General features: G+C 37.2%; 1 protein-coding gene across 5 annotated transcripts in view; it reads right to left on the reverse strand.

Annotated features, from left to right (window-relative positions):
* Window positions 1–10,079: 10,079 nt before the first annotated feature.
* hfp (Poly(U)-binding-splicing factor hfp) overlaps window positions 10,080–19,059 on the reverse strand; it is an 84,914-nt gene continuing 75,934 nt past the window's right edge. For all 5 annotated transcript variants that reach the window (XM_081764056.1, XM_081764065.1, XM_081764075.1 and 2 more), the window contains one exon: window positions 10,080–11,027. In XM_081764056.1, the coding sequence (XP_081620182.1) occupies window positions 10,918–11,027 (110 nt within the window). In that variant the 3' untranslated portion in view covers window positions 10,080–10,917. The remainder of the gene's footprint in view (window positions 11,028–19,059) is intronic.

The raw sequence follows: 19,059 nt of genomic DNA on the forward strand, positions 1-19,059 counted from the left end.
AGGGAATGGACCCCTATATGACCATATAACTATATGATGTAATAGGACCTCATCAAGGAGATAAATTAGGTCAAAAATCAAACACGTGGTATAACGTATTGCTTACGTTTATATTTTGGCAATTTGGTACCCCTAAAAGGGAACGAGGTGGACCACCCAAATTTATCATGATACATATTAGTATCCAGTACTATGACACCACATGTTGAAATTAAGCAATTTCCAAAATTAAAGGGTTGGGCCAAGGTACCCCTCCCAAAATTTAAAGGGGTGCATCAATATACCCATGTCTTATGAAAGGTAATAGACTCCTGTATACGCTCATGTAAACATATAAGGTAATAACACCTCATCAAAGGGAATAAAATCGACCAAAAACCAAACACGTGGTATAACGTATTGCTTACGTTTATATTTTTGGCAATTTTGTACCCCTAGAAGGGAACGAGGTGGACCACCCAAATTTATCATAATACATATTAGGGTCTTGTACTATAATACCAAATGTTTAAATTGGTCAATTTCCAAAATTTAAGGGGTGGACCATTGTACCCCTCCCGGGGGTGCACAAATGTACCTATGTCTTATGATAGGTAATAAACCCCTATACATGATCATATAACTATATAAGGTAATAGGACCTCATCCAAGCACATAAATTAGGCCGAAAACCAAACACGTGATATAACGTATTGCTTACGTTTATATTTTGGCAATTTTGTACCCCTAGAAGGGAATGAGGTGGACCACCCAAATTTATCATAATGCATATTAGGGTCCTATACTATAATACCCAATGTTGAAATTGGTCAATTTCCAAAAATGAAGGGGTGGGCCAAAGTACCCCTCCCAAATTTTTCAAGGGGTGCACCAATATACCCATGTCTTATGATAGGTAATGGACCCCTATACATGACCATATAACCATATAAGGTAATAGGACCTCATCCAAGAGGACAAATTGGGCCAAAAGACCAAACACGTGGTACAACGTATTGCTTACGTTTATATTTTGGCAATTTTGTACTTCTAGAAGGGAATGAGGTGGACCATCCAAATTTATCATAATACATATTAGGGTCCTATACTATAATACCCAATGTTAAAATTGGGCAATTTCCAAAATTTAAGGGGTGGGCCAAGGTACCCCTCCCAAATTTTTCAAGGGGTACATTAATATACCCATATGTTATGAAAGGGAATGGACCCCTGTATACACCCATATAACTATATAGGGTAATAATACCTCATCAAAGGGGATAAATTAGGTCAAAAACCCCCGAAATTTGAATTTTTGGCAATTTTTTACCCATGAAAGGGAACGACATAGACACCCAATACTGATAGAGGTACATACTATGGTCCTACGCTACCATACCCAATTTTTAGATTTGGCAATTTCCAAAATTTAAGGGGGGTGGTCCTATGTACCCCTGCCAAAATTTAGGGGGTGGGCCATTGTACCCCTGCCAAAATTTAGAGGGGGTGGTCCTAGGTACCCCTAGGTCATTGACCCCGGGCCAAGGTCATTGACCTTTCACCCCGGTCATGAAAGAGAGTGAGGATGAGTCATTCGGGCATACGGGGACCCCTACTACTCTTGCATTCCACTCCCACCCAAACTGTTTCAGAAACGAAAGGGATTGACAGTTGCCCACTGTTTGGGATGACACATCATTCTACTGTCCCGCTGGGTGGAATCTCTAACCACGCGGAAGGCAAGTTTGGTATTTTTGACCACGGGTACGCATATTGTCTTTTTAAAAAAAAGTCATTACTGGACTGCAATTAACTCACAAATCAAAGCAACACATCGAAAACGTAGTAAGTAGCGATAAATGTAAAGTGTAGAGAACTATAACATCTTATTCCCATGTTGTGCTTCGAACATAGTGAATTGGATGACGCAAGATTATGCAGGTGACATTTTGGTAATATTCATAAATACGTGATTCATGCAAAAATATTTTTTTCTAATTGCATATTACCTTGTTTATTAATTTACGTAAGAAAATATTGAAACCTCTGTAAGGCGGACAATTTTTGATTCCCCATGGCTGTCCGCTTTAGAGAGGTTTCACTGTATTACTTTGTATTTAATTCTGTTGCTTGCAGAAATTTGATCCTTACAAATATGTCTTTTCATGCAAAGTATTAAATTTTATTTGTAAATCTTCTAAAATGTGGTGCGCCAAAAGTATACCAGCACTCTTCTGACATTTATGCCTTTTTTTCCTTTTTCTTTTTTTTAAAGAGGTGTCCAATTTAACAATATAGCGCCTGGTAATAATATCAGTGGGATGTGCAGTGTGGTTAGCATAGTAATTATTCAACTTTGTACATTTATTAAATAGAACTATTTCACAATGTTGATAAACGTCATTCGGTCAGACAGGAAAACTCTTCACGTGTATGGCACAAAAAGGGTAGGGTTTCCTACAAGATAAGTCATAACATTTTTCCGAAGATAAATCCTAAGATATTTCCTAGGTTTGATCTCGTAGTGTATAGCGCGCCTTAGTTGCACAATTTAATACTATATGAATGCATACTATATGAATGTATAAGGGAATCAACGAATTTAAGAAAGGCTATCAACCTCGTGCTTATATATAGAAATCTGACGGTACAGTTCTCACTGACACGGATAGCATCTTAAATAGATGGAAAGATTTCTTTGACGATTTGCTTAACACGCAACCGAAAACTAGTGTGCGTGGAGAAAAGGAGATACACACCGCAGAACCGTATATTCCAGAACCCAACCGAATAGAAGTAGAAACTGCTATAAAGAAATTAAAGAAACACAAATCTCCGGGTGTAGATGAAATTCCGGCTGAGTTAATTTTAGCTGGAGGCGAAAAATTGTGGAACAAGATACACAAACTCATTCTCCTTATCTGGAACAAGGAAGAATTGCCACAAGAGTGGAAAGAATCAATCATTGTTCCAATTCACAAGAAAGGCGACAAAACTGACTGTAATAATTATCGAGGCATCTCTCTTCTGTCAACATCCTATAAAATTCTTTCAAATATTCTATTAGCAAGACTGACCCCATACGCAGATGAAATTATTGGAGATTATCAATGCGGATTTAGACGGAATCGATCAACTATCGACCAAATATTTACCATTCGCCAAATACTCGGAAAAAAATGGGAATACAATACCCCGGTACATCAACTATTTATTGATTTTAGAAAGGCGTACGACTCAGTTAGGAGAGAAACATTATACAACGTCCTTACAGAACTTGGAATACCGAGAAAGCTAATTAGATTAATTAAGATATGTTTAAATGAATCCCAAAGTAAAGTCCGGGTAGGAAAATTTTTGTCCACGAGCTTTCACGTCGAAAATGGCCTGAAACAAGGAGATGCGTTGTCACCCTTATTATTTAACTTCGTTCTGGAATACGCTATAAGGAAAATCAAAGATAGCAACCAGGGCCTAGAATTGAACGGTATTCACCAGGTTATGGCATATGCTGATGACGTAAATTTAATAGGTGATGATAGGAGAACAATAGAAAGAAATGCGGAGATCTTATTAAACGCTTGCAGGGACATGGGTTTAGAAGTAAATGCAGATAAAACTAAATACATGGAAGTGCGTCGGGACTGGAATACAGCAAACTATGGATGCGTTAAAATATTAAATAATGCTTTTGATAAAGTGGATAGTTTCAAATACCTAGAATCAATATTAACAGAGGAAAATCATATTCACGGAGAAATTAAATGTCGACTAAAAGCAGGGAATTCGTGTTACTATTCGGTTCAAAATCTCTTGTCGTCGCGAATTCTGTCGAGAAATTTGAAGCTTAAAATATACAAAACGGTAATCATGCCTGTTGTTCTGTATGGCTGCGAAACATGGTCACTTACTCTGAGGGAAGAACATAGACTGAAAGTATTTGAGAACAAGATCCTGAGACGAATATTCGGACCCAAGAGGAACGGAAATGGGGAATGGCGGAAACTTCATAACGAGGAACTACATTATTTATATGGTTTACCCAACATTGTTAGGGTCGTGAAGTCTAGGAGGCTTAGGTGGGCGGGTCATGTAGCTCGAATGGAAGAAAGTAGAAACGCTTTCAAAGTCCTGACTGGAAGACCAATTGGAAAACGACCATTAGGAAGACCTAGGCGCAGATGGGAGGACAATATTAAGATGGATCTCGCAGAGATTGGAATACAAAGTAGAAACTGGATTCAGTTAGCTAAGGATAGAAGTCAGTGGAGAGCTTTTGTGAACGCGGCATTGAACCTCCGGCTTCCATTGGCCATAGAGTTAGTTAGTTAGTTATGAATGCAACCGAAAACGTTTGAAAACTATAGTTAAAAGGTTCCTTCACCTCAAAATTGGCAATAGTTTTTCCTGCCATCTAGGAGACACCTATACGTATTAACTCTGGCTTAATGTCATATACTGGCAGTTATATGGAATTGAGTAATCCATTGCACAATGAATGTATTGAATCAGTAAGACTTAGTTTGACACACTAAACGCGTTTAAATGCATAATCCGAGAAAAGTAAGGTACTCACATTAATACCACTCCACACTTTAAGAATTATAGTTCCACACTCCTTTCCTACAGTTCCACAAAGTGTGGAGTACTCCACTCAATTTTAGGCCCTGGTATGGCGAGGAAAAACTGAAGTCACAGTGGACGAAATCGCTAATACTTTAAACATCAACCGTGGTTCAGTGTATTCTTGAATTGAGTGATGAAAACGTCATTGCTGCGGTGCAAAATTGGTTACAGATGCAACCGAAAAACTTTTCTGACTGAATTAAAAAACTTGTGAAACGTTGGGAAAAGTGCATTGGAATCCAGGGAGGTTACGTAGAAAAGGCATGTTTCAGTTTTCTATCATTAGAACAAGTACAGTTTTTCTCAAATGTGCCTGTACTTTTTGAATTCCATCGTGCTGAGCTTTTCTTTCAGTGATACGAGGTAGCAGCACAAATATAACCATAAATAAAGATGAGAATACGATTCATGGAAACTTTTTGTCATATGTCTTTGTATTTTACTTTCCACAATATAAAGAATGATTCTCTTGGTCCTGTTCAGAATCAGAGAAAAGTTCCTATCCCCAGCCAGTTAATTGAGGACCCCCACGAACCAGTTTCTAAATTCGTGCTTGATCGTCTTGTATGCACTACCGTATGCGTATAAAAAGTAGCATTTAGATCTCGTAGTCTTCATTGTTCCTGAAATATGCACTTAACGTATAGAACTCCATGTATTTATTTCGTTTCGTTTTGCTTCGTTTGCTTACACGAACTGTGTAAGTTTCTACAGATGGTGATCAGAAAAATGGAAACACCTGTATTTGGCGACACGTCAGATGTATGGGTTGGCAGCGGTGTCGTGGCGCCCGCAGCGCCGAACCGCTGGTGGTGGTGTGTTAGGTCGGTCTCCATACTACATCAGGCACAATGGAACAGCAGTGTCCAGTGGCTGCAGCAGACGGAAGTAGTGTAAAATGGGAGACCTCTCAGATTTTCAAAGAGGGCAAATTGTTGGTGCGCGGTTATGTGAAGTGAGTGTGACGGCAGTGGCTACTGTGTTAGGTGTGTCGCGTGGAACAGTGTCGAAGGTGATGATGGCCTACACAATACACGGGAAAATCACATCGGGGAAGCGGAACAGTGGGCGGAAGAACATCATGAGTGACAGGTCACGCCGGGTATTAAAGCGCATTGTCACGCAGAACCGTCGTGTCACTGCGGAGCAAGTGACGGAGGAACTCAATCAGCACCTCCCCCACCCTGTTTCGACAATCACAGTCCGCCGCGAATTACATGACATGAACTTACGGGATCGTGCTGCACGGGCCAAACCGCTCATCAGGGACCATAACGCTTTCGCACGCTGCAAATGGTGCCGCGACCATGCAACTTGGACCGTTGAGGACTGAAAACGTGTGATATGGTCGGATGAGTCATCCTTCACCCTATTCCCAACCACGGGCTGTGTTTATGTGTGGAGAACGCCCAAAGAAACTTATGATCTGCAGTGTCACCGCCCAACTGTGAAACATGGCGGCGGCTCGGTGATGCTGTGGGCCGCCATATCATGATTTCATTGGGCCTTGTGGTCACACACAGCGGACGAATCACTGCCAACGATTATGTCGCAATTTTAGGAGACCACTTGCATCCTATGGTCCGGATGTTGTTCCCGGACAATGATGCCATCTTCCAGGATGATAATGCACCCATTCACACAGCTTGCGTTGTTGCAGCGTGGTTTGAGGAAAATCGGGATGAAGTTCAACACCTCCCCTGGCCGGCCCAATCCCCAGATTTCAACATAATTGAACAACTGTGGTCCGTCTTGGAAACACGACTCCGGCGACGATTTCCACCTCCATCCTTTCTCACAGAACTGGCCGATGCCCTGCACAAGGAATGGTGTAAAATTCCACTTGCTACCATTCACGACCTCTATGCCTCCATCCCACGTCGCATCGTGTTCTGAAGGCGAAAGGTGGCCCGACATCATATTAATCTGGTAAGTTGCAATTTCGTTCAGGTGTTTCCATTTTTCTGATCACCATCTGTACATATTCTTCCTGAAGCAGTCTTTAAAACTGGTAATGTATTGAGTTAAAACTGTATGATACGACAAATTAGAGCATTTGAAATTAATACAACACACGTATGCATTCTAAGGTATTACGTATTTTCGTTAATTGGCATTATGCAATTGCTAAAAACAACTCCTTGCGCACCGCATAAACACTAAATCAAATTTTCTAGTTTTTGTTTCACTAATGCTTTAAAAATTGCAATGCTTCCAGGATTAACAGAACACTCACTATAATAGAAGTATTACAGCGACACCATTTCATTTTTATTGAAAAGAATTCTAAATTGCAAATTAATGCAGTCACATGGGTTTGAATTTCAGACTAAATACGATGAAAAATAATGAAAAAACACCTATGCCTAAAGGAGGACTCCAAAACAAGAAAGAAAGGTCTTACAACCACAAGTGCGCTCGACCAGTTTTATCCCTTTTAGATTCTAGTACCTATTTTTAAGATACTAGAGTAGTCTCTTCATCATTCATTAAAAAGTACCAATAAAGCTTTTCACTTCGTTTTGTTTTCCCAAGCATAGAGGCATTGTAGAACAAGTCTTCCTGCGTCGAGACATAAGGGAAATGACGTCATAACTAAAAAAAATTTCGTTAGGCCTATTATTATTTTTAGCGGGCTTACTTTTGCACCTAGAAGCTTGAAATTTTGTACAAACATTCAGTCCACCAAGTAGTATTTGTCAGATTTTTTCAGGTCTCAACGCTAACACAGGGGGGAGGAGGGGAATCAGAGAGGCAAAACGGTAAAGGAAGATTTTAACCAAAAAATCCTTCTTCGCGATTTTCCCGCCTCAGATACACGATGCAGATATGTGAATGGTACTGTTTGAAAGGATGATCTATTCTGAAGAGAATAAGATATCAACCATAATCCTACGGTAAATAGGATCTCAGAAAATTTTTACCTGAGATCCTGATTTTTTTTTTTGGGGGGGGGGGGGTTAGGTCTATTTTTATTATTTTATAGCAGGCTTACGTTTTACTTCCACCTAGATTGAAATTTTACACAAACATTCACTCCACCGAGTTGTACATGGGGTTTCATTCAAAAAGCCGTGATTTATAGCGGCTACAAAATTTATTTGAATAATAGTATAGTAATATTTATATGCACAGGGGTTGCACAGTCCAGTATAATAATGGCGGACCGTATACCTACGTTGCAGCAGAAAATCTCATTGGTGCTTTGATTCATTGAATCACGCTTCCCTGTTGGTGTCCAACGATGATTGCGACTGGAGAATCATTGTGCATGGGCACCATCCACCAAATCCATATGGCGTTATGTTGATCAGTTCAATAAGACTGGTAGTGTTACAGGACTTCGAAGAGGGGTTATCCAGATCAACTGTGCGTACTGAACAGCGTTTTACAGTAGTGCGAGCATCTGTTGTGAATAGCCTGACTAAAAAATCTCTCTGGGATCTTTGTCACCAGAAAACGCAATATCCGTTACATCATGTTGGCGTATTCTGCGAAAAGATCTGCAAATTCCCCCTTACAAAATGTAGATGCTTCAAAAATTAACAGACATTGCAAAAAGAAGGCATTTTGCAAATCAGTTCAATGCGTTAATTGCTAATGACCCAGACATTATTGAAAACTTGTGGTGTACAGACGCTTACTTTTGTCTTTAGGTAAAGTAAACAAAAAACATGTAAGAATTTGGGCAACAGAAAATCCGAATGAAGTGGTAGACTCACCTCTGCATCCGGAAAAGATTTTGGTTTGGTGTGCTGTAACAAAACGTGGCATAATTGGACCTTTCTTCTTTGATGACTATGTCTCACCAGAAAATTATTTGGAAATGCCTGAGCATTACTTCTATCCTAGTCTTCGTCGTAAAAGATGTCCACTTAGTCGGCAATGATTCCAGCAGGATGTAGCTAAGACACAAAATTCAGAAAAGGTGTGATCTCTAATTGCTATCCATTGTTTTTTGGAACAGGCTTAGAGTCACCTCCATGCAGCCGAGATATTAAACCTTGTGATTTTTTATGGGATTACCTCAAGCAGGAGGTATTCAAGCTTAAACCCCGATCTTCAAGTGAATTAAGAGCAAACATTGAGCAGTGTACGGCAGCAGTTAGTCACGTCACCCTTGGTAAGGGTTTTGATAACATGTGCATCAGGGTCAGGGAAGTGTTCAATCATCAGAGTGGATACTTCAAGCATATGTTACATTAAACTTATACCATGTAAATTTCTCTTACTATGTTCATCAATAAAATATGTTGCTGCACTTCAGAATCACGGCTTTTTCACTGAAAGACCCTGTATTTATCAGATTTTTTAAGTCTGCGTTAACGCAGGGGGAAGGGGGTCCAGAGGGGTAAAAATGTAAAGAAGAAAAAAAAAAAGACATTTTAAGCAAAAAAGACATTTTAACCAAAAAATCCCTTTTTTCACGATCTTTACGCCTGAGATACACATGACTAAGACATGTGAATGGTACCGTTTGAAAGGCTGTTCTACTCTGAAGAGAATGGGGCACAAAACATGACCCTAGAATAAATGGGGATTTCCCAGGATTTTTTTTTTTTTAACCTGAGATCAGGGTCTTTTGTGGTAATCTGGGGCATTGTGGGGACCATTTGTAAATATTTTTCCCGTCCTTACTATTCAAAATAGAAGCTTGAAATTTAATACACCTCTTAGTATTTTTCACTTGATTTTCAGATATCTGCGGTAACATGGGGGCTCATAATGTGGAAAAAAAGTCCCGATTTTCTCAAAATTTCCCGCCTCAGGGACATGATAGGGAAATGTGAATGGTACAGTTTGAAAGGTTGCTCTATTGTGAAAAAGATGAGGTATGAACCACGATTCTACGACAAATAGGAATGATCCTGTAGACGCTCGACTGAAAGTCTACAATTTACCTAAAAAAAGCCAGAAACTAAAAGGGTTATATCGACGGCGAAAGTGCAGAACCTCGCAACTCATCAAAACCAAACTTTTCAGGAGAGCGAAAACACCGTTCTGCTTTTACATTAGCTTATATGGGATAAGAGGTTTTTGAAAGTTAGTTTTTCACGTTTTTTTTTTGTTGGGTTTCCGTTTACGAGCTTTTGCACACACGTAGATTCAAATACCGGGAATTGAATGCAACCAAATCTAAAATTCCACGAAAAGTGGAGAAACGAGGTTTTGCACTTTCGCCATCGATATATTGCTGAGGTAACATATGCTTTGCTTACCTGCTGACGGACACCAAAATATTAGGTTAGTTAAGAAATGATTTCCAACGATTATTATTTATGGACAGAGTTTACCTGAAGAAAAGGAGAATAGGATAATCTAATAAAAATTAGTCCTGTCTTAATAAGAATATATTTTTAACAAAAACATGTATCAAAAATTGTTTTTCTTGGCGTAGATTCTAAGAAGTCTGAATAGTACTAATAGAGTATAAGTAGTGTAGTTTTAAGGTATTTATCAATAATATGAGACAGTTAAATTAAATGTTTATTTGTACATGTATATATGTATATATATACTTAAATACAGTCTTTGTTTCACATTCGTAATTAACGATAACACTGCTGTTCAAGTAAGGTGCTTTCCCATTTCTGTTTATCAATAATTCATGAACTATTAGCCACACTCTGATGGCTGTTTCGTTTGGAAACACAGTGAAATACATATTTTGTGATTTATGATTACATTGAATATTTACCATGTATGCATTATTTGCGAAGTACACACATGTAATAAATTTTCATCATATATCAAAGGCATGTGCTACAATTACGCAGTGCACAGCTACCAAATCAACTGATTTAAAAAAGAAACGTATGGAATTCACTAAATTTACATTTAACTATTGATTTGGATAATTCACTTAATTCATGATGGCTAATCTGTAATTCAATATCGTTTATCCGATGCAGAACGGATTAATTGAGCTGCTCATCGCTTATTGCTATTACTATCTTCTTGAAATACAAATGCAGAAAAACACAGTCTTTCATCTGATCTGACTGCATTCACGTAAGCTAATTTTTAGGTTGTTAAAATAATAAATTTGCTTAGGCTAGATAGCACACCCAGTTGAACATTTCAGAATTCATCCATGTTAGTTTTTCATAATTTACATAAAATTCTTTTAATTACTTTTCACTTCATTTTGTTTTACTAGAGCACTTTACATGTAACAAAATTATTTTTAAATCTAGTAAGTGTCTCTTAGCAGATTTGAGAAACAGGAAATGTTCCAGTACTGCATTTTTTCTACCATAGGAGAAAAACACTGCAGCTATAAGAAATAAATGATGGCTGATTTTCATAATTTCAACCTGAAAAATCACTATGATCAAACAAAGCCTGATCATACAACTCAGCTTTCACTAATCTTCCACCGAAATACCTTCCATTCAGGGCATCTCGTGCACTTTCCGCTTCTGAAATATAAACAATAAAACACATTAAATAGAAGGTACGACTCTCCACATTGAATTTTTGTTTCACATTAAATTTGTAAATTATGACAAATTCAATTTTAAGATCATACAAGTGGACAAATAAATAAATTAATAAATAATACTGAACCATGCCATATTAAAGTTATTACGTTATGAACAAATCTCACCCCACTAGTAAATGTATTTACTAATCCGATTTGTGCTTGGAAAAATGGTGGACACAGAGGTACAGTGTCATTCCATATGAAATCCACACACACACACAAAAAAAGCGTTTTTCCCCCCTCACATTCTTGGCTTTTGACGATTTTTACGTCACTTGATGGTATCATAGCAAAATTGAAAAATATCAAATGTCAACCTTCTAGATTCATTAGTTTTTGAAATTCCCAATTTTTGTAAGAAAAAAAAATCCTGCATATATTGGCTTGTTCAATTTGATGTGTGTCAGCTCCTATTTCACATACAGAACTGAAACTTGTGTCATTGCAAAGGTGTACTGGAAAAATCGAAATATTAAATTTGATCTTTCAAATTCGAATTTCGAAAAAGATTTTTAATTTTTCCAAAAAAAAAAAAAAAAAAAAAAAATCCCTTATGTATAGTAGTGGCAAAAAAGTCCTGAACACACATTTTTTTTTTTTTTTTTGCCTAATTTTTGTGTGACTATTTTTCGTTATGAAATTATCGTACTATCTTAAATATTGTTATTGATTTTAATGTATTTTTTCATACTGATTTCAAATCTGTTTGTAGAGATCATCTAAAGTAAATAGTTTCATTGATACGTTGAAAAAAACCTTGACAAAAAAGCACAAGGTCACTGTAAGAATGAGTGAGTGTTTTCAACCAATGAAATGCTTCGTTATTTCAACCAATCAGAGAGCAGTAGTTATAAAGGGTTGAAAGGAGAAGGTGAAATGTGGTTTAGTAGTGTATTGAAAGCAGTTTGAAGTGCGTTTGTGAAAAATATTGGAATTATGGCTAAGTTTTCATATTTGCCTGAGAATAAAAGGTACAAAATAATACATCTGAAGGAAGAAGGTTATTTTATGCGCCAAACGGCTGCTAAAGTACCATGTGGCCTTTCTACTGTCGTGAGAACTTTGAAAAAATTTTCTGAAACAAATTCTATTGCGGACAGGGGGGCGATCAAGACGACCAAGAAAAACATCTTTACGTGAAGACAGGTTATTGTATAGGATTTCACTTTCAAACAGAAAGCTTAATTCAACGGAAATTTTGAAACAATGTACTCTGACATCAAATGTGAGTGTGTGCCCAGAGGAAGACTGCTGGAAATTGGGTTACGAGGCTGTAAAGCGCGCCCAAAACCATTACCGACTGAATTTCAACGCAAGAGGCGATTGACATGGGCAAGGGAACATTCATTATGAACTATTAAAGACTGGGAAAAGGTCATATTTAGTGACGAGAGTCAGTTTTGTATTTCTGGTAACCAAAGTAGTGCCTATGTAAGACGACGCACTCATGAGGAATTCAGCCCTCAGTGTCTGAAGCCCACAGTAAAGTACCCGACAAAAGTGATGGTATGGGGTTGCATGTCTTCTCGTGGTGTTGGAAGACTTCGCATCGTTAGCGGAACAGTGAAAGCCATGGATTACATTGAAATACTACAAAATAAATTGCTACCAACTGCGAGAGATCTTTTTGGGCATCAGTCATGGATTTTTCAAGACGATAAACGCCCCTTGTCACCGTGCAAAGAAAGTCTAAAAATGGTTCAAAGACCATACTGTGAATAGAATGAACTGGCCAGGACAGTCTCCCAACCTTAATCCAATAGAGAACTTACGGTTTAAAATTGGTTATGAAATTTCAAAGAAAAAAACCTTCAAACAAACGTGTTAATTGAAGTTTAATATTTTCCTTCAACCATATTGTCACGAAAGAACTTCTTTTGAAATTGGTGCATTCCATGCCAAAAAGATGTAGAGCCGTAATTAAAGCAAACAGCTGGCCCATAAAATACTGATGTGATAACAATGTAATTTTCAAAATGCGTATTAAATGTACCGTATTTGTCAATTTTCGTGTTATTCTTCTATTCATATTATGTTATTCTATATTGTTTCATTCTGCACATATTTCACATTATTGTGTTCAGGCAGCTTTACTACAAAAAATATTTTAGGCATTAAAAAACTAGTAGTAGATTTGAAATCAGCATGAAAAAATACATTAAAATCAATAACAATATTTAAGATAGTGCGATCATTTCATAACGAAAATGAAGTCAAACACAAAAATTAGGCAAAAAAAAAAAAAAAAAAAAAAAAAAGTGTGTGTTTAGAACTTCTTGCCACCACTGTAAGTTAGACCTTTATAAAGACGCATTTAAAATATAAGTTTGGGATTGTGATCTGGAGTCGAGTTGAGTTGATTTTAGTTTAGCGTCCCTTTCAGCAGCGAGACTATGTAAGACGTGGACCTACTGATTAACGTGGAATCCGAACCACATGAACTCCCGCCGGTCTTTTTTTGTTATTGTGATCTGGAGACACTGGCTTCGAAGGAAATTGTGTGATATAACGTTGGTATGCGCATGTTTGGTAGTCTAGATCTGCTAGATAATTGCTTAAATAATATGCATGTGCGTTCACTGGAATTTCCTTCCACTGTAAGATTGGAATCCTACCAAACTGACATTTTCTAGGGCTATGTCAGGCACAAAAGACTGCATTTCAGTAAAAGAAAGCAACGGACAGAGTCGAAATTTCAAAACGATTGCTTTTGTATAATTTGTGAGAATTATGTCAATTACTTATACTTTTTTCTTTTTTAAATATATGTATGACCCTATGATTTTCCAAAGTTGCTCAGCTACATCCATAAAATGCTGTCTTGCTGGAACTGATGAGACGCATACTGTCCATGTTTGTACGACTCAATAAAACGTGAAATTAGTGACAAACTGCTTAACTACAAACTCTTACTAATGACTCCACAACTTACAAGGACTGTCTACATCTTGTAACGTATGAGCCTGTGTCTGAAAACTGCTGCGAGACCCCAGGAAAACTTAATCCAAACTGTAACTTTCCAGCAATTGATGTCTATACATTAAAAGCTCTTCAGAAGCGATAATCAGAATTTGAGCTATTTTGTCAAAAACTTAAATTACCTTTTATATTATGACGTCTTAGTAAAGGTCTGTTCTACAGAAGCCACATTAAAGGAAAAACTTCTGAAAGTGAACTGTTTGTGACTTCGTGGAAAATTACGACTTTGCCATGCATGATTAGGCACAATCATTTCATTGGAATATCAATCCAATTTCGTTATTATTATTATTATTTTTTTTATCAAAAGGTAGAAAAATAGACCACAATACTATATTTTTCTCTCTTCAGAAGCTTGTAGAATTACTTCAAACCAAACAGGACACAGTCCCTAAGAAAGTTCTCTGCTTTTCGAATAGTTCAGCTGCATAATGTAAGAAATGCAAGAACTTTCTGTACTTTTGCTTACGTCAACAAGATTTCCGAATGTAGACTAAGTGCCACTTTTTTTTTTTTTTGTGGTGGTGGTGGTGGTGTGTGTGTGGGGAAGGGGGGGGGGGGGCATAGCGCATGCGATGGTAAAAGTGGTACTGTTAATAGCCGGCAAGGAAAGGAAATCTCCACGCCCGTTCTCAAATCAAATCTTGGAACCGTACAATTTGAGTAGGTAAAGAATGACTCAGGGTTTGGGATGTCCGTTGTTACTTACTCGGAACGTGCAGCGGCTGACGAATACCTATTATATATAAGCCGTTTCGAACATATTTATGGAATTTCAGAGACACGAAGCCTGTACACTATTGTACTCCCTGATGAAATGTTTGTAGTGCTAAAGTCTGTCTTTTCTTCAACATCCATCGTACACCAGCTAAGTGGTATCTACAACGCTTCTATTAAGTGAAATTACTGGGAACTAGTTTACGAAGGGAATTTGTAGCTTTGATATGTGTCGTCACTACTGATCAAGATTATCAGGTGAAGGTAGAATTTTTGGGCCCTGCTGAATCATCACCTTTATTTTATCTGAGTTCGATGTGCTGAGAGTTTCATTACGAGCCATCCTACGCACAGTAGGCACAGGGATACCTATTGGTCCTGTATACCATGTTCCTTAAAAAACTTCGCGAGTTTTTCAGAACTATAGCTAGAAGTCTCTGCTGATAGATGTACTATAGTAGAATAGTTTGAACTAATTGTCAAATATTGCACTGCAAGAAAATTCCAATGAACGCACAGGAAATTATTTAAACAATTATCAAGCAGATCTAGACTACTAAATATGCGCATACTAACATTATGTTATTTTCCTTTATTCACACATTTTCCTTCGAAGCCTGTATCTGCTGATCCCAAAATTGTATTTTAACTGTACATTTATAAAGGCCTAACCTATATACAATAATGGAAAAATTAATAACCACTTAATTTTATGTGTTTACAAGGTTTAGTAAGTTTCTACGTAAGTAAGCATGAACACACAATGAAATATATATCAATTTAAAGGAAATTTGATGCAGAATTCATATTAAGTTACGAGTGTTACCTATATCTGCAACAATGGGTGATAATTTACAAAATGTGACGTAAATGAAACACAAAATAGCAGTTCTTAATGTTCATTTCAGAGCCAACCTGGTCTAGCTTACTGTAAGGTCCGCCCTCGACTATATAATCAACCCCTCAATCATACAGTACCCATTCTTCTGTCCATTCTCGTTGTGCATGTTTTCAGGACTGCAGATGGAGTATTAAATTTGTCAAACGTGTAGAGAAAGTTGTGTGTTCTGAAATTCAAATTTATGCTCTAGAAATTCTGCTTTTCTTTCATAAATATTTCTATTAAGTGCATTCTCGAAAAGGGAAGTCATGCAATCCATTTACATCGGACATAGAACTGGGAAAAGATAACACCGAAAAAAAGCCAGTAAAACCGAACATTAAGTCAGCGTGGCAAAACCAATGCTGAAACTGCACGGATTCGGTACATACGAAGTGAAAGAACTGACAGCTGTGGCCGAAAAGTGAAATCCTCTCCTAGACGGAACAGTGCATCGTAGCAGTTGTGTCTTGCAGACAGAGACAGTCATCACAAGATCTTTCACCAAGTTCCCGGGAAACACCTGGTGTCAATGTCTGTTCACGTACAGTGAGAAACAAGTTGGAATTCATGGGTTTGCGTTCACATAGGGCTGTCAAGATGCCATGCCTTATACAAAATAATGTACAATGCGTGTGCAATGGGCCAAGCCTTACAAAGATTGGACTAGTGAACAAAGGATTAAAGTACTGTTCAGTGATAAGATAAAAAGCAAAATTTATAAAAGTGCCAGGGTGAATCGCGTATCTGATGAAGCACTCAGTCCTGTGTGTACTGTTAAAACTTCGACGTATCCTACAAGTGTCATGATTTGGGATGTTTTCTTCCAATGAGGCTAGTAGAATCTATATTTGTTATGATACTGTTAACGCACAAACATGCAAAATGATTCTTCAGACTAAAATGATACCGTCGGGAACGGCGAAACCTTTTATTTTTCAAGACAATTCTGCCCACTGCTACCATGCTAGAGTTAAGGAAGATTCTATTCTGTCCTTACGGCATGTTACATCATTTCCTTGACCCGATAATTCGCCGACTTAAACCCTATTGAAAATTATGGTGTGATTTGAAGGTTATGATTCGTCAGACACCTACAACAAGAAATCAGTTAATTGAAGCAATAAACGTCTAGTAACATTATATTCAAATGGAGATACTGTAAAACTTACTGAGCTCCATGCCAAAACGGTGCAATTTAGTTATCAAATCGCGTGGATATCCAATTAAGTATTAGCTCAAGACAGTCATTCTGGTACAAACCTACATTTAACTTCCATTAACACTGACTGTCACATTTTGTAAAGCTGTTGCATATATAGGTATTTTTTTTTCTGCAACTTACTTTGCATTCTACATAAAATTCCCTTTAAACTGATATATCTTCCATAGTATGCTTACGTTTACTTATGTAGAAATTTCTTATTACACTTTGTAAACGCACAAAAATAACATGGAGGTGCTATTAATTTTTTCATTACTGTATGTGAATTTTTGGAAAAATTTAAAGTTGTTCTTTTTCGAGGTATTCGAATTAGTTTTTCGAGAAAAACAAAAAGTTCATCCTTATTGAGTTTTAGGTCTAAAAAACAAGCTAATATATGCAATTTTCTTTTTTAAAAAACATAAAAATTGGAAATTTTGCATCGTAAAAATTGGAAATTTCGCGTCGAAAATTTCAGAACTAATGAATCTACAAAGTTGATGTTTTTGAATCTAGCTGTATCTTCATATGAAGTAAAAATAGTTAAAATCTAAGAGGACTAGTCTAGAATGGTGTGTAGAGTTGATGCGGAATGACTCAATCGTAAATCGGATTTTGGATAATTGTAGTCGGAATATAAATCGGATCATTTGGAAAAAACTAGAAAATCTCTTAGAACACTGACTTTCCAGATTTTCCTAAGTGTGTTTCATTTTATTTCTGACAATGTGTTCCATTCTAATTGACGGTGATTATTCAATGCCTTACGAATGCAGTACAAACTTCAATGCGGACACGCGCTTTTTTCCTTGCTTGGAACTCACCTCAGAACAATCTAATTTTCTCTCCGATCACAATGTGACATGAAAAGAAGCGAAGTGGAATTTCTATAGAGTATAATGTCGAGGTCGTGCCTAGATTTTTTCTTAAGGTAGCAGTGCCGTCCTCAGGATATTCGAGAGGAACCCTAAATTTATCTACTAACTTAAGTAAAGAATACTAAATGCACCCTTCGGATATTTATACGGATGTGATCTTCACTGCTTTGGTAACTTTGGTGGACTGTCCCTTATATCCTTTTTCAGTATGACCCCCATATTAATTGTTGGAGGAAGTTTACTGTTGGGACTGTACGAACATTTTGAAGAACGACATAATTATTACACTTATATGAGACAAATAATATATCTCATTTTATAAAACAGAAAATGATGGAACATAAACTATAGTAGTAGAGGTGGTCGAGCAGAAGGGAAGAAAACTTTCCCGTTCTAAAATTCACCCTTTATAATCAAAACTGAAGAACAGTACTGAATACAATACACATTACAACATTCCGTAGAAGTCTAAATTTTCAAGTAATTTTCCGTAAATTGACCATAAATTTTGGAGAATTCAGAATCTTCTAAAAATTGCGTGAAAGTCTGAAAACTTAGTTTGATAGGAGGTTTCTGCTCTTTTAAAATGGGTTCATTTTTTTCTAAGGGAAAAAATAGTTTTTGAGAAGTTAGCTAAAATCCAAATGAAGATATCTCTTCGTCCACCATTTTTCCAAGATAGCAGAGTCAGATTAAGTCAGATCAGTACAGATCTTCAGTATGTAGATGAGGGAGACAATTACAATTCTATGAAGTATAAAGAAATTGCTAATTATGTCCACGATCAATACCTGATTTTAGAAAAAATACATGTTTTACCATCCTCCGTTATCGGCGAAACGAACTGTAAAAAGGAAATTGAGGTATAGGGATACTCCTTAAAGTACTAATAATGCGTTCGTGTCGCCGATAACGAAGGATGGTGAAACATGGATATTTAGATAGTTCGCATGCTAGTTCCTGTGTAATTCCTTAAACCGCTTGTTATAGGTCCTATAGTTTCTAAGGCAGGTTGTTTCGAAACATGATTTTTCGAATTTTCGACGGTTCATAACTCTGAAATGAGAGGTTTTTCGACCTATGTTTATAATAACTTTTTTCTTTCATTTCATATAAGGAATCACCTCCCAAAGTTTGTCGGTGGAGTTACCTACCACCTTATAAGACTAGGCAGAGGTGGTCATTAAAAAAAAAAAGTACTTATAGCCTTCTCGCATTTCAGAATGGACAAAATCACGCATGAAAATATTCAGCTTCCCGTTTCACCTCTGCACAATTTCTGGATTCGTGCTTTTCCAATGGAGAATTG

This window comes from Thermobia domestica, chromosome 1 (assembly GCF_964235325.1).
Source record: "Thermobia domestica chromosome 1, izTheDome1.hap1.1, whole genome shotgun sequence".
Taxonomy (NCBI): domain Eukaryota; kingdom Metazoa; phylum Arthropoda; class Insecta; order Zygentoma; family Lepismatidae; genus Thermobia; species Thermobia domestica.